Source organism: Pseudophryne corroboree, chromosome 7 (assembly GCF_028390025.1).
Source record: "Pseudophryne corroboree isolate aPseCor3 chromosome 7, aPseCor3.hap2, whole genome shotgun sequence".
In the NCBI taxonomy this organism is placed as follows: Eukaryota; Metazoa; Chordata; class Amphibia; order Anura; family Myobatrachidae; genus Pseudophryne; species Pseudophryne corroboree.
The window spans coordinates 101,149,452-101,172,627 of record NC_086450.1 but is presented as its reverse complement, the minus strand read 5'-3'; the positions used below and the strand labels follow the sequence as shown (position 1 = coordinate 101,172,627).

Genomic DNA, 23,176 nt, shown 5'->3' with positions numbered 1-23,176 from the left:
CAAGCTGCCGTTATGAGCGCATCCAACTCCTCCGAAACTGGAAAAGTCACCGGCAAGCATTGGTTGGTGCCAAACCTTTGAAAGCCGCGCTCAGCGGGGATCCGTGCAGGGGGGCGGGTAGGGGGTGAGCTGCGGCCGCTGGGACCAGCGTTCCGAGCTGGGAGCGGGGGGAGTGAACAGCAGCCGTGGGCACCAGCGCTAAGCGCAGGTGGAGCGGGAGTAATCAAGGGTCTGAGTTGGGGTTTGAACTAGGGGCACTGCGTTCTGGCCAGAACTTCTAACCATGCATTTTAAGTGCAGGGGGAGCAGGAATTAAAAGAAATAAAAGTACACTTGTAAAATTACATATTTAAATTCACCACTCACCCCTCATCTTTGGTGGAGCAGCCACGACACTCGCCGCACGCAGCGGTGTCTGGCCGCACATACTTACCGCTGCCCGCTGCCGGAATCTTCTGCCAACGGAGCGGCCCCAACACGCGCCGCACGCAGCGGTGTCCGGCCAGTTCCGGAGAGCTAGTGTCTCCTTCAGCCCGGGGCCCATCCCGAGCCGCACGCAGCTGCGATGGGACCCCGCCGGCAGCTCCCGCGGTGCAGACTGGCAGTGGCAAGAAAGAAGAAAAAATAAATAAATAAAATAAAAATTCTTCAGAGAAGACTCGAGTGTGACCAGCTCCCTCTGGGCACAAAACAAAGACTGGCTTGGAGGGGGGGCATAGTAGGGTAGGAGCTAGCCACAGTGTTAGAATTTTAAAGAGCCAGCTCCCAGTTACTGCCTACTATTTCCCCTATTGTAACTGCGCTCCAGTGTCCCCTAGTGGATGAAGGAGAAATTAAAATAAATTGGTGAAAATTTAGCCTTGCTGAAGCCCAACACACAATTTTCAGGGTCTCCTCTTTCACATATATTGCAGATTTCTTGCTAGAAGAGAACATTCTACACTTTAAGACTAGAGAGGTATCAGTCATTGCATGAAGCTGAAGGGATGAATGCCCACTCCTACTCTATGACAGTCCGGAACTACATTTAAGCCAGGAGAGCATAACACAACTTTTTTGTGACCGTTTTTCAAACTCAACAAATCAGTCCACTCTGACGTGGCTGAAGAGACAAAGGGCTGATTCAGAGGGGAACTCAAGGTGCGCTGCAACTTTGTACTCAGTAGATCAGGTTACTTGTGTCTGACAGTAACCTGGTCTACCCTCCATATTTAAGAAATGTTACAGATTTAAGATTAAATACATTGGTCTATCTACATTTGGCTAAAACTGCATTCCCACTCTAATGTTGTTTGATTGTTTAGTTCTATTCTAGCCTATGGGCTTTGTTAGTCTGAAAACTGAGCTCTAATTGGTGGATGGGAGGAGGCTTGCTGTATAAGTTTCACAATGAGTGCATACCCCTGTACCAGCCCCCTCTAAATCCCAGTGTCAGAGAAACGGATTTAATGATAAGGGTGTTTCTCTGACGTCCTAGTGGATGCTGGGAACTCCGTAAGGACCATGGGGATTAGCGGCTCCGCAGGAGACTGGGCACAACTAAAAGAAAGCTTTTAGACTACCTGGTGTGCACTGGCTCCTCCCACTATGACCCTCCTCCAAGCCTCAGTTAGATTTCTGTGCCCGGCCAAGCTGGATGCACACTAGGGGCTCTCCTGAGCTCCTACAAAGAAAGTTTATTTTAGGTTTTTTATTTTACAGTGAGACCTGCTGGCAACAGGCTCACTGCATCGAGGGACTAAGGGGAGAAGAAGCGAACCTACCTGCTTGCAGCTAGCTTGGGCTTCTTAGGCTACTGGACACCATTAGCTCCAGAGGGATCGACCGCATGGAACTGGCCTTGGTGTTCGTTCCCGGAGCCGCGCCGCCGTCCCCCTTACAGAGTCAGAAGCAAGAAGAGGTCCGGAAAATCGGCGGCAGATGACATCAGTCTTCACCAAGGTAGCGCACAGCACTGCAGCTGTGCGCCATTGCTCCTCATGCACACTTCACACTCCGGTCACTGAGGGTGCAGGGCGCTGGGGGGGGGCGCCCTGAGCAGCAATAAAAACACCTTGGCTGGCAAATATATCACAATATATAGCCCCAGAGGCTATATATGTGATAAATACCCCTGCCAGAATCCATAAAAAAGCGGGAGAAAAGTCCGCGAAAAAGGGGCGGAGCTATCTCCCTCAGCACACTGGCGCCATTTTCTCTTCACAGTGCAGCTGGAAGACAGCTCCCCAGGCTCTCCCCTGTAGTTTGCAGGCTCAAAGGGTTAAAAAGAGAGGGGGGGCACTAAATTTAGGCGCAATATTGTATATACAAGCAGCTATTGGGAAAAATTCACTCAATATAGTGTTAATCCCTAAATTATATAGCGCTCTGGTGTGTGCTGGCATACTCTCTCTCTGTCTCCCCAAAGGGCTGTGTGGGGTCCTGTCCTCAGTCAGAGCATTCCCTGTGTGTGTGCGGTGTGTCGGTACGGCTGTGTCGACACGTTTGATGAGGAGGCTTATGTGATGGCAGAGCAGATGCCGATAAATGTGATGTCGCCCCCGGTGGGGCCGACACCAGAGTGGATGGATAGGTGGAAGGTATAAACCGACAGTGTCAACTTCTTACATAAAAGGCTGGATGACGTAACAGCTATGGGACAGCCGGCTTCTCAGCCCGCGCCTGCCCAGGCGTCTCAAAGGCCATCAGGGGCTCAAAAACGCCCGCTCCCTCAGATGGCAGACACAGATGTCGACACGGAGTCTGACTCCAGTGTCGATGAGGTTGAGACATATACACAATCCACTAGGAACATCCGTTACATGATCCCGGCAATAAAAAATGTGTTACACATTTCTGACATTAACCCAAGTACCACTAAAAAAGGGTTTTATGTTTGGGGAGAAAAAGCAGGCAGTGTTTTGTTCCCCCATCAAATGAGTGAATGAAGTGTGAAAAAGCGTGGGTTCCCCAGATAAGAAACTGGTAATTTTTAAAAAGTTACTGATGGCGTACCCTTTCCCGCCAGAGGATAAGTTACGCTGGGAGATAATCCCTAGGGAGGATAAGGCGCTCACACGTTTGTCAAAAAAGGTGGCACTGCCGTCTTAGGATACGGCCACTTTGAAGGTACCTGCTGATAAAAAGCAGGAGGCTATCCTGAAGTCTGTATTTACACACTCAGGTACTAGACTGAGACCTGCAGATAGTGCTGCTGCAGCGTGGTCTGTAACCCTGTCAAACAGGGATACTATTTTGCGAACATAAGACGTCGTCTTATATATGAGGGATGCACAGAGGGATATTTGGCCGGCTGGCATCCAGAATTAATGCAATGTCCATTCTGTCAGGAGGGTATTAGAGACCCGACACTGGACAGGTGATGCTGACTTTAAAAGGCACATAGAGCCTTATAAGGGTGAGGAATTGTTTGGGGATGTTCTCTGGGACCTCGTATCCACAGCAACAGCTGGGAAGAAAAATTTTTACCTCAGGTTTCCTCACAGCCTAAGAAAGCACTGTATTATCAGATACAGTCCTTTCGGCTTCAGAAAAGCAAGCGGGTCAAAGGCGCTTCCTTTCTGCACAGAGACGAGGGAAGAGGGAAAAAGCTGCACCAGTCAGCCAGTTCCCAGAATCAAAATTCTTCCCCCGCTTCCTCTGAGTCCACCACATGACGCGGGGGCTTCACAGGCGTAGCCAGGTACGGTGGAGGGCCGCCTCAAAAATTTCAGCGATCAGTGGGCTCGCTCACAGGTGGATCCCTGGATCCTTCAAGTAGTATCTCAGGGGTACAAGCTGGAATTCGAGGCGTCTCCCCCCCGCCGTTTCCTCAAATCTGCCTTGCCGACAACTCCCTCAGGCAGGGAGGCTGTGCTAGACGCAATTCACAAGCTGTATTCCCAGCAGGTGATAGTCAAGGTGCCCCTACTTCAACAAGGACGGGGTTACTATTCCACACTATTTGTGGTACCGAAACCGGACGGTTCGGTGAGACCCATTTTAAATTTAAAATCCTTGAACACATACATAAAAAAATTCAAGTTCAAGATGGAATCGCTCAGGGCGGTTATTGCAAGCCTGGAGGAGGGGGATTACATGGTATCCCTGGACATCAAGGATGCTTACCTACATGTCCCCATTTACCATCCTCACCAAGAGTACCTCAGATTTGTGGTACAGGATTGCCATTACCAATTCCAAACACTGCCGTTTGGACTGTCCACGGCACCGAGGGTCTTTACCAAGGTAATGGCAGAAATGATGATACTCCTTCGAAAAAAGGGAGTTTTAATTATCCCGTACTTGGACGATCTCCTTATAAAGGCGAGGTCCAAGGAGCAGTTGTTGGTCGGAGTAGCACTATCTCGGGAAGTGCTACAACAGCACGGCTGGATTCTATACATTCCAAAGTCACAGCTGGTTCCTACCACACGCCTACTGTTCCTGGGGATGGTTCTGGACACAGAACAGAAAAAAGTGTTTCTCCCGCAGGAGAAAGCCAAGGAGCTGTCATCTCTAGTCAGAGACCTCCTGAAACCAAAACAGGTATCGGTGCATCACTGCACACGAGTCCTGGGAAAAATGGTAGCTTCTTACGAAGCAAAATTCCATTCGGCAGGTTCCATGCAAGAACCTTTCAGTGGGACCTCTTGGACAAGTGGTCGGGATCGCATCTTCAGATGCATCGGCTGATACCCTGGTCCTTGGAGACCGGGTTATCTCTACTGTGGTGGCTGCAGAGTGCTCATCTTCAAGAGGGCCGCAGATTCGGCATACAGGACTGGGTCCTGGTAACCACGGATGCCAGCCTTCGAGGCTGGGGGGCAGTCACACAGGGAAGAAATTTCCAAGGACTTTGGACAAGTCAGGAGTCGTCCCTACACATAAATATTCTGGAACTGAGGGCCATTTACAATGCCCTAAGTCTGGCAAGGCCTCTGCTTCAAAACCAGCCGGTACTGATCCAATCAGACAACATCACGGCAGTCGCCCATGTAAACCGACAGGGCGGCACAAGAAGCAGGATGGAGATGGCAGAAGCCACAAGGCTTCTCCGATGGGCGGAAAATCACGTCTTAGCACTGTCAGCAGTGTTCATTCCGGGAGTGGACAACTGGGAAGCAGACTTCCTCAGCAGACACGACATACACCCGGGAAAGTGGGGACTTCATCCAGAAGTCTTCCAACTGTTGGTAAACCGTTGGGAAAGGCCACAGGTGGACATGATGGCGTCCCGCCTAAACATAGATATTGCGCCAGGTCAAGGGACCCTCAGGCAATAGCTGTGGACGCTCTAGTGACACCGTGGGTGTACCAGTCGGTTTAAGTGTTCCCTCCTCTGCCTCTCATACCCAAGGTACTGAGAATAATAAGAAAACGAGGAGTAAGAACGATACTCGTGGTTCCGGATGGGCCAAGAAGAGCTTGGTACCCAGAACTTCAAGAAATGATATCAGAGGACCCATGGCCTCTACCGCTCAGACAGGATCTGCTACAGCAGGGGCCCTGTCTGTGCCAAGACTTACCGCGGCTGCGTTTGACGGCATGGCGGTTGAATTCCGGATCCTAAAGAAAAGGGCATTCCGGAGGAAGTCATTCCTACGCTGATAAAAGCCAGGAAAGAAGTAACCGCAAACCATTATCACCGTATTTGGCGAAAATATGTTGCGTGGTGTGAGGCCAGGAAGGCCCCAACAGAGGAATTTCAGCTGGGTCGTTTTCTGCACTTCCTACAGTCAGGAGTGACTATGGGCCTAAACTTGGGTTCCATTAAGGTCCAGATTTCGGCTCTGTCGATTTTCTTCCAGAAAGAATTGGCTTCACTGCCTGGAGTTCAGACATTTGTAAAGGGAGTGCTACATATTCAGCCCCTTTTTGTGCCTCCTGTGGCACCTTGGGATCTCAACGTGGTGTTGAGTTTCCTAAAATCACATTGGTTTGAGCCACTTAAAACTGTGGATTTGAAATATCTCACGTGGAAAGTGGTCATGTTATTGGCCTTGGCTTCGGCCAGGCGTGTGTCAGAATTGGCGGCTTTGTCATGTAAAAGCCCTTATCTGATTTTCCATATGGATAGGGCAGAATTGAGGACTCGTCCCCAGTTTCTCCCTAAGGTGGTATCAGCTTTTCACTTGAACCAACCTATTGTAGTGCCTGCGGCTACTAGGGACTTGGAAGATTCCAAGTTACTGGACGTAGTCAGGGCCTTAAAAATTTATATTTCCAGGACGGCTGGAGTCAGGAAAACTGACTCGCTTTTTATCCTGTAGGCACCCAACAAAATAGGTGCTCCTGCTTCTAAGCAGACTATTGCTCGCTGAATTTGTAGCACAATTCAGCTGGAGCATTCTGCGGCTGGATTGCCGCATCCTAAATCAGTAAAAGCCCATTCCACGAGGAAAGTGGGCTCATCTTGGGCGGCTGCCCGAGGGGTCTCGGCTTTACAACTTTGCCGAGCTGCAACTTGGTCAGGGGCAAACACGTTTGCAAAATTCTACAAATTTGATACCCTGGCTGAGGAGGACCTTGAGTTCTCTCATTCGGTGCTGCAGAGTCATCCGCACTCTCCCGCCCGTTTGGGAGCTTTGGTATAATCCCCATGGTCCTTACGGAGTTCCCAGCATCCACTAGGACGTCAGAGAAAATAAGATTTTACTCACCGGTAAATCTATTTCTCGTAGTCCGTAGTGGATGCTGGGCGCCCGTCCCAAGTGCGGACTGTCTGCAATACTTGTATATAGTTATTGTTAACTACAAGGGTTATTGTTGAGCCATCTTTTGAGAGGCTCAGTTATATTTCATACTGTTAACTGGGTATAATATCACAAGTTATACGGTGTGATTGGTGTGGCTGGTATGAGTCTTACCCGGGATTCAAAATCCTTCCTTATTGTGTCAGCTCTTCCGGGCACAGTATCCTAACTGAGGCTTGGAGGAGGGTCATAGTGGGAGGAGCCAGTGCACACCAGGTAGTCTAAAAGCTTTCTTTTAGTTGTGCCCAGTCTCCTGCGGAGCCGCTAATCCCCATGGTCCTTACGGAGTTCCCAGCATCCACTACGGACTACGAGAAATAGATTTACCGGTGAGTAAAATCTTATTTTAATCACTGCAGGAGGAAAGTATCTTTAGAGTCAGAGTAACATGTGACAGCACAAGATTTCTACATACTAGAGAACACATCAGCCATGTAACATACAACTACCCCATAACATTATGTATCATTAACAATGATGCGTTTAATTTATGTGCAAAGGAAGTACACAAGGAAGCCAATAGCAGGATGAAAATTCTACACATGTAACGATAGCAGGAAATGTATGTTGTTACCATTAAATGATACACAATACATATATAATTACCACACTGCTCACAGGTATATTTGGGCAGAACAGTACAGCAGTGAGAGTACTACTCCTTGGATAAGATAGCTGAAGATTTAGGGGTATATTTAATTGCAGTCGAAAACTGCTGTCTGTCGAAAAGACGTCAGTTTTTGACTTTTGATGGTGAATCCTGATTCGACCTATTCAGAGCTTTTCGACAAGTCGAGGCAGTCGACTTGTAGAAAAGCACGTGGATCGGCGGAATAGCTGCCGATCCACGGGTTGATGTCAAAAACGGGGCCAAATCCGGCAGGTTTTGGCCCCCTTTTCGACTATCTCAATCCGACATCAAAGTTATGTTGGAATGAAATGGACCCGGAGGCGGCGAAGGGGGGGGGGGATGAGCTGCAGGGAGACGGGGGGGGGGGGGGGGGGGGCGGGGGAGCCAGCGGGCATACAGGAGATCAGTGCTACGATCAGCGCTGCAGCTGGATGTCACTCACCCGCCCGACCTCACGGCAGCTTCCACCCAGCTCCAGCACGGGTGGAAGCTGCCGTGAGGCCGGGCGGGTGAGCGACATCCTGCTGCAGCGCTGATCGTAGCACTGATCTCCTCTGGCTGCCACCGGCTGTCCCCCCGCGGCTCGCCCCCCCTCTCCTCCTCTGGGTCCCATCTAATATTCGACTTGAAAAAGTCGAATTTTAGATGGGATTGAATAGGGGTTGTCGGATCCATTCCGACAAATACATGTCGGAATGGATCCGACTTTAATTGAATATACCCCTTAAGCTGAAAAGCCATACCGCAGAGTTGCACTCGGAATACCTTAAACCACGCTACTCAGAAAAATGGTCTCATCTTTAGAACACTTTACAGAGCAAACTGGGGGAAAGAAATGTTACTTGCCAAGATCAAAAGATTAACTAACCAGCCCTATTGTTGTCTGCAAAGGAAAAACAGCTTCCTCAGGTACCCAAATTAATTCAGCTGCCTGAAACATGTGTAAGTGGAACACAGATGACAACAGAAGAAAACTAAATCAGCAGCCATTGTTCTATGTTCTAAACACCAGTTATGGATTTTCGCAGTAAGAGAATGTGGAGCATTATAAAACAACGACACACATACCTTCTTTAAATGTCCGAGTCGCAGTTTAAAGATTTCTTCCTGCTCATGGTATTCGGCAGGGGTTAACCTGAGTGAGCAATGAACAAATCTGAGACAACAATGCAGCATTGTTAAAAAAATAATAATTATATAATATAATTCTGTATTTACCATGCATAGTCTTAAAGATATTGTAGCTCAACCCCTAGTGGTGTTTTCCACAATTAAATCTGCACACAGCAAATACAGGAATGCTCATAATAGTATTGGTGTTCCCTGGAGCCAAGCTGCAAGCAGTATCAGCACGCCACGTAGCAGTCTGTAACTGCTATTAAAGATCCACTGTATAGCTATGACCGGCCTAGGTCTACTACCTTCCCCTCCCTATTTGATACACATGGAGCTGCCCTTTAATCACCGTTTTCCTGTAGCAGAAAGTACAGGAGATAGCCACGTTCCACACATAGCTTACAGATGACATTTACATTTTAAGGATACTTGGAACAGAAAGTTCTTGGAAAGGCAGAACATGACCTCACTGTAGCCAGTCACTCCGCCAGCTCAAGGAAAGTTACAAGTGGTTATTAAAACAATAAAAGAAAAAGGTAGAGAGGTGGTGGAGAAGAACAACAACAACAACGTTATTTTGCCTTCAGATGATTATCCAAGGAATTAACTACAAAACATGGATAACATACTTACATCATATATATATGGATAACTTAATGCTGGTTTTAAGGTGTTAAGACAGCAGTTTATATGAATGCATGGTTTAGGTTATCCATGGCTGTACAGTTGTCAGATGTGAATACCAGGAGGTCATGCTTATTGGATTACAAGAGCTGGTGTCTATCTACTACATATTTCAGTCTGTACATCCAAGTCCGTTTGTATTTATGCTACCATATGTAATTGGCTCCAGGTGTACAGCATTACGTCTTATCTGAAATAGCAAATAATAGCACAAGCAGGCATGTCCTAGAATATACAGAGAGCAGGTCTAACAGAGGTAAACCATGTAGAATATGATCTGCAGTACTGGTTTTATATCTTCCAGCTACACTGTGCCTGGCCAATCATCTCAGTGGTGCAACTATGGGTACATCACTCCATTAGGGTACGGTTATTGGTTATCCTAGATGGCACAGCGATACGCAATACGGCCAATAGATGACAGACTGAGGTTTGCAGCAATATAGGCATCGCTTATGAGTGAATTATATATGTCAGAGCTGCCCAAATACTTTTCCAATGATTCCTGTGTGTTATAATAAGAATTTACTTACCGATAATTCTATTTCTCGGAGTCCGTAGTGGATGCTGGGGTTCCTGAAAGGACCATGGGGAATAGCGGCTCCGCAGGAGACAGGGCACAAAAAGTAAAGCTTTTCCAGATCAGGTGGTGTGCACTGGCTCCTCCCCCTATGACCCTCCTCCAGACTCCAGTTAGGTACTGTGCCCGGACGAGCGTACACAATAAGGGAGGATTTTGAATCCCTGGTAAGACTCATACCAGCCACACCAATCACACTGTACAACCTGTGATCTGAACCCAGTTAACAGTATGATAACAGAGGAGCCTCTGAAAGATGGCTCACTACAACAGTAACCCGAATTAGTTAGCAATAACTATGTACAAGTATTGCAGATAATCCGCACTTGGGATGGGCGCCCAGCATCCACTACGGACTCCGAGAAATAGAATTATCGGTAAGTAAATTCTTATTTTCTCTATCGTCCTAGTGGATGCTGGGGTTCCTGAAAGGACCATGGGGATTATACCAAAGCTCCCAAAACGGGCGGGAGAGTGCGGATGACTCTGCAGCACCGAATGAGAGAATTCCATGTCCTCTTTTGCCAGGGTATCATATTTGTAGAAATTTACAAACGTGTTCTCCCCCGACTACGTAGTTGTTCGGCAGAGTTGTAATGCCGAGACCCCTCGGGCAGCCGCCCAAGATGAGCCCACCTTCCTTGTGGAATGGGCCTTAACCGATTTAGGCTGTGGCATGCCTGCCACAGAATGTGCAAGTTGAACTGTGCTAAAATCCAACGAGCAATCGACTGCTTAGAAGCAGGAGCACCCAGCTTGTTGGGTACATACAGGATAAACAGCAAGTCAGATTTCCTGACTCCAGCCGACCTGGAAACTATATTTTCAGGGCCCTGACAACATCCAGCAACTTGGAGTCCTCCAAGTCCCTAGTAACCGCAGGTACCACAATAAGCTGGTTCAGGTGAAACGCTGACACCACCTTCAGGAGAAACTGGGGACGAGTCCGCAGCTTTGCTCTGTCCGAACGGACAATCAGATATGGCTTTGTGAGACACAGCCGCCAATTCTGACACTCACCTGGCCGAGGCCAGGACCAACAACATGGTCACTTACCATGTGAGATATAACAAATCCACAGATTTGAGTTGTTTAAACCAATGTGATTTTAGGAATCCCAAAACTACATTGAGATCGCCCAGTGTCACTGGAGACATCGAAGGGGGTTGTAGTACTCCCTTAACAAACTTCTGGACTTCAGTAACTGAAGCCACTTTCTTTCTGGAAGAAAATCGACAGGCCGAAATTTTGAACCTTAATGGACCCCAATTTTAGGCCCATAGACACTCCTGTTTGCAGGAAATGTAGGAATTAACCTAGTTGAAATTCTTCCGTGGAGCCTTCCTGGCCTCACACTATGGAACATATATTTTCACCTAAGCGGTGATAATGTTGTGCGGTCACCTCCTTCCTGGCTCTGACCATGGTAGGGATGACCTCTTCCGGAATGCCTTTTTCCCTTAGGATCCGGCGTTCCCCCGCCCTGGCGTCAACGCAGCTGCGGTAAGTCTTGGAACAGACATGATTCTTGCTGAATCAAGATCCTTCCTAGTATCTCTTGAAGTTCCGGGTACCAAGTCCTTCTTGGCCAAACCGGAGCCCCGAGTATAGTTCTTACTCCTCTTCTTCCTATCATTTTCCATACACTGGGTATGAAAAACAGAGGAGGGAACACATACACCGACTGGTACACCCACGGTGTTACCAGAGCGTCCCAGCTATTGCCTGAGGGTCTCTAGACCTGGCGCTTCATGTGGGACGCCAGCATAACCACCTTTGGTCTTTCCCAATGGTTTACAATCATGTGGAAACTTCCAGATGAAGTTCCCACTTTTCCGGGTGGAATTCATTCATGCTGAGGAAATCTTCCCAGTCGTCCACTCCCGGAATGAACACTGCTGACAGTGTTATCACATGATCTTTCGCCCAGCGAAGAATCCTTGCAATCATTGCCCTCCTGCTTCTTGTGCCGCCCCGTCTGCTTACGTGGGCGACTGCCATGATGATGTCCTACTGGATCAGCACCGGTTGACTTTGAAGCAGAGGTCTTCCTAGGCTCAGAGCAGTGTAACTTGCCCTTAGCTCCAGTATATTCATGTGGAGAGAAATCTCCAGACTTGACCACACCTCCTTGGAAATTTCTTCCCTGTGTGACTGCTCCCCAGCCCCTCAGGCTGGCATCTGTGGTCACCAGAACACAGTCCTGAAAGCTGAATGTGCTGCCCTCTAGAAGATGAGCACTCTGCAGCCCCCACAGAAAAAACACCCTTGTCCATGGAGACAGGGTTATACGCTGATGCATCTGAAGATGCGATCCGGACCATTCGTCCAGCAAATCTCCCTGACAATGTTTTGCGTGAGATCTGCCGAATGGAATCGCTTCGTAAGAAGCCACCATTTTTCCCAGGCCTCCTGTGCATTAATGCACTGATACTTGGCCTGGTTTTAGGAGGTTTCTGACTAGGTCGGATAACTCCCTGGCTTTCCCCTCCAGGAGAAATACCTTTTTCTGGACTATGCCCAGAATCATTCCTAGGAACAGCAGACGTATCATCGGAAAAACAGCTGCGATTTTTGGAATATTTAGAATCCACTCGTGCTATCGTAGAACTACTTTAGATAGTTCTTTTCCGACCTCCAACTGTTCTCTGGAACTTGCCCCTTTCAGGATATCGTCCAAGTAAGGGATAATTAAGATGCCCCTTTTCTTTGAAGAGAATCATCTTTTCGGCCATTACCTTGGTAAAGGCCCGGGGTGCCGTGGATAATTCAACGGCAACTTTTGAAACTGATATTGACAGTTCTGTATCACGAACCCGATGTACCCTTGTTGAGAAGGGCAAATTTGGACATGGAGGTAATCCTTGATGTCCAGGGACACCATATAGTCCCCTTCTTTCCGGTTCGCTATCACTGCTCTGAGTGACTCCATCTTGATTTGAACCTTTATGTAAGTGTTCAAAGATTTCAGATTTAGACTATGTCTCACCAAGCCGTCTGGCTTCAGTACCACAATATAGTGTGGAAGACTAATACCCTTTTCCTTGTTGTAGGAGGGGTACTTTGATTATCACCTGCTGGAAATACAGCTTGTGAATTTTTCCCAATACTGCCTCCCTGTTGGAGGGAGCCGTTGGTAACGCAGACTTCAGGAACCTGCGAGGAAAAGATGTCTCGACTCTCCAATCTGTACCCCTGGGATAATACTATTACGATCCAGGGGTCAACTTGCGAGTGATCCCACTGCGCGTCGAGACTCTTGAGACTACACCCCCACCTAACCTGAGTCCGCTTACACGGCCCCAGCGTCATGCTGGGGACTTGGCAGACGCGGTGGAGGGCTTCCTTTCCTGGGAAGGGGCTGTCTGCTGCAGTCTACTTCCCTTTCCTCTATGTCTGGGCAGATATGACTGGCCTTTTGCCCGCTTGCCCTCATGGGAACGGAAAGATTGAGGCTGAAAAGACGGTGTCTGTTTCTGCTGAGATGTAACTTGGGGTAAAAAGGTTGGATTTCCAGCTGTTGCCGAGACCCCCAGGTCCGTTGGACCGACCCCAAATAACTCTTTCCCTTTATACGGCCATACTTCCATGTGTCGTATGGGATATGTATCACCTGACCACTGTCGTGTCCATGACATCTTCTGGGAGATATGGACCCCGCACTTATTTTGATGCCAGAGTGCACATAACCCTCTGTGCATCTCGCATACATAAATATATAATGCATCCCATTAAATGCTCTATATCAATCAGATATTTTCAGTCAGGGAAACCGACCAAGCCAACCCAGCACTGCATCTCCAGGCTGATGGCGATCGCTGGTCGCAGTATAACCACCTTATGTGTGTATATACTTTTTAGGATATTTTTCCAGCTGCCTATCAGCTGGCTCCTTGAGGGCGGCCGTATCTGGAGACGGTAACGCCACTTGATAAGCGTGTGAGCGCCTTATTCACCCTAAGGGGTGTTTCCCAATGCGCCTTAACTTCTGGCGGGAAAAGGTATAACGCCAATATTTGCTATCGGGGTAAACCCACGCATCATCACACACTTCATTTTATTTTATCTGATTCAGGAAAAACTACAGGTAGTTTTTTCACTCCCACATAATACCCTTTTTTGTGGTACCTGTAGTATCAGAAATATGTAACACCTCCTTCATTGCCCTTAACGTGTGGCCCTAATAAGGAATACGTTTGTTTATTCACCGTCGACACTGGATTCAGTGTCGGTGTCTGTGTCGACCGACTGAGGTAAATGGGCGTTTTTAAAGGCCCTGACGGTGTTTCTGAGACGCCTGGACCGGTACTAATTGTTTGTCGGCCGTCTCATGTCGTCAACCGACCTTGCAGCGTGTTGACATTCTCACGTAATTCCCTAAATAAGCCATCCATACCGGTGTCGACTCCCTAGAGAGTGACATCACCATCATAGGCAATTTGCTCCGCCTCCTCCAACATCGTCCTCATACATGTCGACACACACGTACCGACACACAGCACACACACACCGGGAATGCTCTGACAGAGGACAGGACCCCACTAGCCCTTTGGAGAGACAGAGGGAGAGTTTGCCAGCACACACCAAAAAAACGCTATAATTACATAGGGACAACCTTATATAAGTGTTTCTCCCTTATAGCATCTTTAATATATTTATATCGCCAATTTAGTGCCCCCCCTCTCTGTTTAAACCCTGTTTCTGTAGTGCAGTGCAGGGGAGAGCCTGGGAGCCTTCTCTCCAGCCTTTCTGTGAGAGAAAATGGCGCTGTGTGCTGAGGAGATAGGCCCCGCCCCTTTTTCGGCGGGCTCGTCTCCCGCTATTTATTGCATTTAGGCAGGGGTTAAATATCTCCATATAGCCTCTGGGGGCTATATGTGAGGTATTTTTAGCCTTATATAGGTTTACATTTGCCTCCCAGGGCGCCCCCCTCCCAGCGCCCTGCACCCTCAGTGACTGCCGTGTGAAGTGTGCTGAGAGGAAAATGGCGCACAGCTGCAGTGCTGTGCGCTACCTTTAGAAGACTGCAGGAGTCTTCAGCCGCCGATTCTGGACCTCTTCTTGCTTCAGCATCTGCGAGGGGGCCGGCGGCGCGGCTCCGGTGACTATCCAGGCTGTACCTGTGATCGTCCCTCTGGAGCTTCATGTCCAGTAGCCAAGAAGCCAATCCATCCTGCACGCAGGTGAGTTCACTTCTTCTCCCCTCTGTCCCTCGTTGCAGTGATCCTGTTGCCAGCAGGAATCACTGTAAAATAAAAAACCTAAGCTAAACTTCTCTAAGCAGCTCTTTATGAGAGCCACCTAGAATTGCACCCTTCTCGGCCGGGCACAAAAATCTAACTGGAGTCTGGAGGAGGGTCATAGGGGGAGGAGCCAGTGCACACCACCTGATCTGGAAAAGCTTTACTTTTTGTGCCCTGTCTCCTGCGGAGCCGCTATTCCCCATGGTCCTTTCAGGAACCCCAGCATCCACTAGGACGATAGAGAAAAAACATTTTTGTGGAGCCCAGCACTCTAATACAAATTTCATAATATTACAGATCGCTACAGAGAATATGTGATATCGCAAAGAGATCCCTTGCTTTTTTCCTTACACAACTACTTATTTAAAGAGACACGGGGGCATTCAATTACTGGCAAAAATGCGTTTTTGCTGTAAAAAGAGGCAAAATTACTGCAATTCGCTGTAATTTCGCCAAACGCATATTCAATGGTTTGCAAAAACATTTTTGTGGTACTTTTACAGCGAATTTCAATTCACCTACTCTGGGCAGGTGATAAACTTGGGGAAAATCCCTATTTTCAGTTAAAAATGTCCGGATTTGGTTCTGCACCCCTGGGACAACCCCCTGAATGACTAATAAGGCACTTAGAAGTTTTTAATTATTTTTAATTGGGCAATTAAGACATGTCATTTTTGGGGTGAAAATGTGCAAAATTATGGAAATTGGGGTACAAGGTATGGGAGAGGTATACTGGGGTGCTTTATGAGTGGGACAAGTGTTTCTGGACTTGCAAATTGGAGTAATCAGTCTGTTTCCACTTCTTTTTTTTAATTTATACTTATACCAATTTCTATGTACCCCAAGTTTTCATTTTAGCACTTACGTATTTTGCTGGGCAAAAAAAAACTTTCTATCATTTGTTTACATTTAAAAAAAAATGAATATAACAGCCATTTGACCCAATTTAAGTTCTAGAAATACTTTTATTATAACCAATAATAAACTTTTATACGGTTATCCGATGTTAGTTTAACTTTTTGGGGGGGAATGGACCAATTTACCCACTTTTCACTTTCGGAACCAATTTTCGTGGCAATCCCATTTTCACTGATTTGTATATTAATAGAGTGAATCACTGGAGTGTGCATACCCGCAAAAACTTACTTTTCGGCGTGAAAACGGCAATTGCGGTAAATTGCAGTGATTTTGGCGCTAATTGCATACCCCCTCATAAACAGATTTACACTCCCATTGTCTTCTATGTCCACATAATGTGGAATAAATTGCGATCAACAAAGAAAATGAAAAGCACCAACTCACAATTGGGGTAAACTAGGTTTTACAAAGGGGTCATTTTCTGCCCCATTAACGGCTTTGTTTTTCCTCTGCTTTGGTTCAGAATTGGCGGACGGGGTTTGGGCGCTGGTGGTAGACGGAGGTTTACGCTTGGCCAGTAGTTTCCTCTGTCGCTCAATGTCTTCTCTCTGCTGATTCACCCATTCCTGCTGCCTGCAAGACAGCCACAGATATAAACACATACCTGAATAAATAAATAATAAACCTTCACATACATATGCACCGAACAGAACTCGGTTTCCAGGCAACAAATACACGTATTGTTTGTTCCTTCAGCTGTGTGCTTTCATTTCAACAAACTAAGGAAAATCTTGGCCTATTCCACACTCCTATGTGAGGGAAGAGGAGAAGCCACAATTGACATTTACTAACTACCTTATTTATTAAGCCAACTCTGTAATGCCAACTTTATTTACTGTACTTCTGTCTTATCTAATAACATTCCTCCTTACGGTTTTCCATTCTAATCTACTTTCAACATTTTGAATACCACACCAATTAAACAAATTCCTGTCTGATGCTTTTGGATACACAAATGTGATTTTACTCATGAATGGCTGAATTCTGAATATACATACATACATACTACACACACATACCTGTTTACCCAAAAACACATTCAAGTTACAGTTATAAAGCTGATATTCTGCATCTTAAAGTGCATAATATCAGCTTTAATTTGAGGGTATTCATTTCCAAATTGGAGTAAGGGTTCCGGAATTACAGCTTGGTAATATGAGGCCCCTTCTTTTTCAAGGGACCAAACGTAATTGAACAGCTGACTCAAAAGCCGTGTTATGGACAGACGTGGGATATTACTTTGTTATTTCTTTATCAATTAAGCAGGCAAAAGGTTTGGAATTGATTCCAAGTGTGGCATTTCATTTGGAAGCTGTTGATGTAAATCCACAACATGCGGTCAAAGTAGCTCTCAATGCAAGTGACACAGGCCATCCCTCGGCTGTAAACACAATCCATCAGAGAGACAGCAGGAACCAAGGGAGTGGCCAAATCATCAGTTTGGTGCATTTGAGAAAGGAAGAATGCACTGGTGAGCTCGCACCCTAACATAACGCCTGGACGTCCATGGAAGACAGAAGTGGTGGATGATCACAGGATCCTTTCCATGGTAATAAAAACCTTGTCCCAACATCCAGCCACGTGATGAAGTCTACCATAAAGAGAAGACTTCACCAGAGCAAATACAGAGGGTTCACCACAAAGTGCACACCATTCATAAGCCAGGAATAGATGGACAACACATACTGGAAAATCAACCCAGGATTTGTTTTGTTTTTAAGGCAAAGTAGTGGAATATTCTGAAATGGACGAGTCAGCCACTTGACCCCAACCCAATCGAGCATGCATTTCAGTTGCTGAAGACAAAACTAAGGGCCTGATTCAGACCTGATCGCTGCTGTGCGCTTTCGCACAGCGGGCGATCAACTATTAACTTTGCATGCACCGCAATGCGCATGTGCGTCGGCAAACAGGCATCGACAGGCTGGTGCGAAAATTCTATTCGCACAGCCATTTGCATGCTGATTGACAGTAGGAGGCTGATTCTGGGTGGTAACTGACCTTTTCTGGGAGTGTCCGGAAAAACGCAGGAGTTCCCAAACGTTTCCAGGGAGGGTGAGTGACGTCAGCTCCTGACCCGATCAGCCCATTCTGATCACCCTGTAGGAGTAAGTCCTGGCAGCGCACAGACTGCACACACTGGGAAAAACCATTCGCTGGTGAGTGAGGTGCGAATGCATTTGCAGCTCTCCGCTGACTGAGGGATTTTTTAGCTGCTCGGTGTACACATGCGATCGCACACTTGCACGGCGAATATACATTCTCCTTGGGCAACTATCTGATCGCAGGACTACAATTTTAGCAGCCTAGCGATCAGGTCTGTATCACCCCCTAAATACAGAAAGACCCATGATGAAACAACAACTGAAGACCTCTGCAGTAAAGGCCTGGCAACGTATAACAAAGGAGGAAACACAGAATTTGGTGATGTCCATGTGTTACAGACTTCATGCAGTTATTGTCTCGAAAACTCGAAAAAGTGTTAAAAATTAAAATGTTATTTATGATCATGTTGTCCAATTACATCTGAGCCCCTGAAAATAGGGGATTGTGTATAAAAAGTGTTACAATTCCTAAACGTTTCTTACGTTTCATCCCCTGCACTTCAATTGCATATCCACTGTTTCATTTGAAATCCGTTGTGATGGCGTACAGAGACAAAACTCTGAAAATAGTGTCAGAATCTTAATGTATCTGGACGTGTGTATACAGGGTGGTCCATAAGCGTGGAAACACCCTTAAAAAAAAAGTAAGGAGCAAGGAAATAATAATCCACTGTCTACACATGATATGGAAGTGGTGGGAAACTTTTAGGGAGCAGCTCTAATTTTTTTTTAATTGGGAAGGGAGTCATGTAACATCACACAGATGCAGAACGTCATCATTAAAACAACAGTGTTCTTCATTTTTACGTATATTTATTCATTCTCAAGTACAAGGGTTTGTCTCTGACCAGTACCTGTGGTTCTGTTTACCTCACCACTGACAAAGAAATTTGCCTCATCACTAAACAATACCTGGTACGGAAAAGGTTTCCCTCCCCCTTGTCAGGAGTCTACACTTCAGGATGACGCAGCCGGTCTTCTGAACGCTGGCATCCTGACCACCAGTAAATCATATCATACCCATATATTTGAGCCGCCAGGTCCCATGCAGCTCTGCTAACGTCAGACGCCTTTCTGTTCCGAAATAATACGCCTAGTCACAAATGCAATGCGTGTAGGACGCACAAGGATACTGTGCTGATTAATTTTGGTATACAACACTTGTATATTGTGTGTGACAGAGTCTGTATATGGAGAACAAACTCTGCATTGGAAAGAAAGCTGCAGCTGCCCCATTGTAGCACTTTGTATGCAGACTCAGATACTCAGTCTCACACAGATACACAAGTGTCATATCAAATTACGTGTGTCCTAGTTGCGTTGCACTGCAACTGAGATTATTTTGGCACAGAAAGACGCCCAACGTTAGCAGAGCTGCAGTGGACATGGCGGCTCACTCACACAGGGTCTGTTTGACGTGTCTACAGCAAAAATATGAGGTCACATCTGTACATATGCAATATGTACTTTAACCTCATCTCCCCCCTTACCCACACATCAATCATCTCCTTGTCTCTTCTATGAGACAATATGAACTATGATGAATTATTTATCCAAACACACAAATCTATTAATATTACACCCCATATTAAAGGCATGCTAACCTCAACAAAATTATCTTCATTGCACCTGCTAAAGGTTAATGACCAACAGAAGATTTAGGGATTCTTTCCAGCTATCTTTTAGTCTGCTCAATGTTTTGGACCCATGATCAGTTACCCACGACATCATTCCATGCCCAAAGTGATGTCAGAACATTGGCGCTACGAGGACACACTCACAATAACCTGTATTGCAAGGGGATTATCAAAACTTTAATAAAAATGTCAGGGTGCATTTGAGAGGCGGAGAGGGGATTGTGGGACACAGACAAATGCGTGGCACTGTAATTCCCATTGAGCTCTGCAGGCCCTGTGTACACCAGCGCTAGTTATCCAACTGAACGTTCATGTTCACTTATGTGTGAACAAATTGCTAACTATGGGTTCTATGTAAACACATGACCGATCCATAGCGCAGCACACACTGTTTTTTTTCCTATTATTAATCTGACGTGCGTTTTGTTTTTTAAAAACCTGTGTACACAACTGTTTTGGCATCAGCTTCAGTGCTTCTTATGCTGTGCTCAATCAACCCTGCATACACACGTGGGTAAACGCGGCATGTAAAACACACTGCACACAGCCTTCGTAGGAGCTTAAAATATTCCTCTTATAGTACATCATCTATTTTTACACATTTTGTTATCCAGTGAAACAGCAAATAAGAATTTACTTACCGATAATTCTATTTCTCGGAGTCCGTAGTGGATGCTGGGGTTCCTGAAAGGACCATGGGGAATAGCGGCTCCGCAGGAGACAGGGCACAAAAAAGTAAAGCTTTTACCAGATCAGGTGGTGTGCACTGGCTCCTCCCCCTATGACCCTCCTCCAGACTCCAGTTAGGTACTGTGCCCGGACGAGCGTACACAATAAGGGAGGCAATTTGAATCCCGGGTAAGACTCATACCAGCCACACCAATCACACCGTACAACTTGTGATCTAAACCCAGTTAACAGTATGATAACAGCGGAGCCTCTGAAAGATGGCTTCCTTCAACAATAACCCGAATTAGTTAACAATAACTATGTACAATTATTGCAGATAATCCGCACTTGGGATGGGCGCCCAGCATCCACTACGGACTCCGAGAAATAGAATTATCGGTAAGTAAATTCTTATTTTCTCTATCGTCCTAGTGGATGCTGGGGTTCCTGAAAGGACCATGGGGATTATACCAAAGCTCCCAAACGGGCGGGAGAGTGCGGATGACTCTGCAGCACCGAATGAGAGAACTCCAGGTCCTCCTTTGCCAGGGTATCAAATTTGTAGAATTTTACAAACGTGTTCTCCCCTGACCACGTAGCTGCTCGGCAGAGTTGTAATGCCGAGACCCCTCGGGCAGCCGCCCAAGATGAGCCCACCTTCCTTGTGGAATGGGCCTTAACAGATTTAGGCTGTGGCAGGCCTGCCACAGAATGAGCAAGTTGAATTGTGTTACAAATCCAACGAGCAATCGTCTGCTTATAAGCAGGGGCACCCAACTTGTTGGGTGCATATAGTATCAACAGCGAGTCAGATTTTCTGACTTCAGCCGTCCTTGAAATGTATATTTTTAAGGCTCTGACAACGTCCAACAACTTGGAGTCCTCCAAGTCGCCAGTGGCCGCAGGCACCACAATAGGTTGGTTCAGGTGAAACGCTGATACCACCTTAGGGAGAAAATGCGGACGAGTCCTCAGTTCTGCCCTATCCGAATGGAAGATTAGATAAGGGCTTTTATAAGATAAAGCCGCCAATTCAGATACTCTCCTGGCGGAAGCCAGGGCCAGTAACATAGTCACTTTCCATGTGAGATATTTAAAATCCACCTTTTTCAATGGTTCAAACCAATGGGATTTGAGGAAATCTAAAACTACATTTAGATCCCACGGTGCCACCGGAGGCAACACAAGAGGCTGTATATGCAGTACTCCTTTAACAAAAGTCTGTACCTCAGGAACTGAGGCCAATTCTTTTTGGAAGAATATTGACAGGGCCGAAATTTGAACCTTAATAGATCTCAATTTGAGACCCATAGACAATCCTGATTGTAGGAAATGTAGGAAACGACCCAGTTGAAATTCCTCCGTCGGAACACTCCGATCCTCGCACCACGCGACATATTTTCGCCAAATGCGGTGATAATGTTTCGCGGTGACTTCCTTCCTTGCCTTAATCAAGGTAGGAATGACTTCTTCTGGAATGCCTTTCCTTTTTAGGATCTGGCGTTCAACCGCCATGCCGTCAAACGCAGCCGCGGTAAGTCTTGAAAAAGACAGGGACCCTGTTGTAGCAGGTCCCTTCTCAGAAGTAGAGGGCACGGGTCGTCCGTGACCAACTCTTGAAGTTCCGGGTACCAAGTCCTTCTTGGCCAATCCGGAGCCACTAGTATTGTTCTTACTCCTCTTCACCGTATAATCTTCAATACCTTTGGTATGAGAGGCAGAGGAGGAAACACATATACTGATTTGTACACCCAAGGTGTTACCAATGCGTCCACAGCTATTGCCTGTGGATCTCTTGACCTGGCGCAATACTTGTCCAGTTTCTTGTTGAGGCGAGACGCCATCATGTCTACCATTGGTCTTTCCCAACAGTTTATTAGCATGTGGAAGACTTCTGGATGAAGACCCCACTCTCCCGGGTGAATATCGTGTCTGCTGAGGAAGTCTGCTTCCCAGTTGTCCACGCCCGGGAAGAACACTGCTGACAGTGCTATTACGTGATTCTCCGCCCAGCGAAGAATCTTGGCAGCTTCTGCCATTGCACTCCTGCTTCTTGTGCCGCCCTGTCTGTTTACATGGGCGACCGCCGTGATGTTGTCCGACTGAATCAACACCGGTTTTCCTTGCAGGAGTGGTTCCGCCTGGCTTAGAGCATTTTAGATTGCTCTTAGTACCAGAATGTTTATGTGAAGAGACTTTTCCAGGTTCGTCCATACCCCCTGGAAGTTTCTTCCTTGTGTGACTGCTCCCCAGCCTCTCAGGCTGGCGTCCGTGGTCACCAGGATCAAATCCTGTATGCCGAATCTGCGGCCCTCCAATAGATGAGCCTTTTGCAACCACCACAGAAGATATACCCTTGTCCTTGGCGACAGGGTTATTCGCAGGTGCATCTGAGGATGCGACCCTGACCATTTGTCCAACAGATCCCTTTGGAAAATTCTTGCATGGAATCTGTCGAATGGAATTGCTTCGTAAAAAGCCACCATTTTTCCCAGGACTCTTGTGCATTGATGTACAGACACCTTTCCTGGTTTTAGGAGGTTCCTGACAGGTCGGATAACTCCTTGGCTTTTTCCTCGGGAAGAAAAACCTTTTTCTGAACCGTGTCCAGAATCATCCCTAGGAACAGCAGACGTATCGTCGGAAAACAGCTGCGATTCTTGGAATATTTAGAATCCAGTCGTGCCGTCGAAGAACTACTTTAGATAGTGCTCTTCCGACCTCCAACTGTTCTCTGGAACTTGCCCTTTTTAGGTCGTGCAAGTAAGGGATAATTTAGATGCCTTTTTTCTTTGAAGAAACATCTTTTCGGCCATTACCTTGGTAAAAAGGCCCGGGGTGCCGTGGATAATTCAAACG

The 23,176-nt window shown here is 46.8% G+C and overlaps 1 protein-coding gene across 5 annotated transcripts in view; it reads right to left on the bottom strand.

The window, feature by feature from the left end:
• The window catches only part of TLK1 (tousled like kinase 1), a 706,650-nt gene that overhangs the window by 46,044 nt on the left and 637,430 nt on the right, over nt 1-23,176 (bottom strand). For 4 of the 5 annotated variants that reach the window (XM_063933490.1, XM_063933489.1, XM_063933486.1 and 1 more), the window contains exons 11-12: nt 16,291-16,479; nt 8,434-8,521 (exon numbers count right to left, since the gene is read on the bottom strand). In XM_063933490.1, the coding sequence (XP_063789560.1) occupies nt 8,434-8,521; nt 16,291-16,479 (277 nt within the window). The remainder of the gene's footprint in view (nt 1-8,433; nt 8,522-16,290; nt 16,480-23,176) is intronic. The other variant, XM_063933487.1, reaches the window with a different exon arrangement.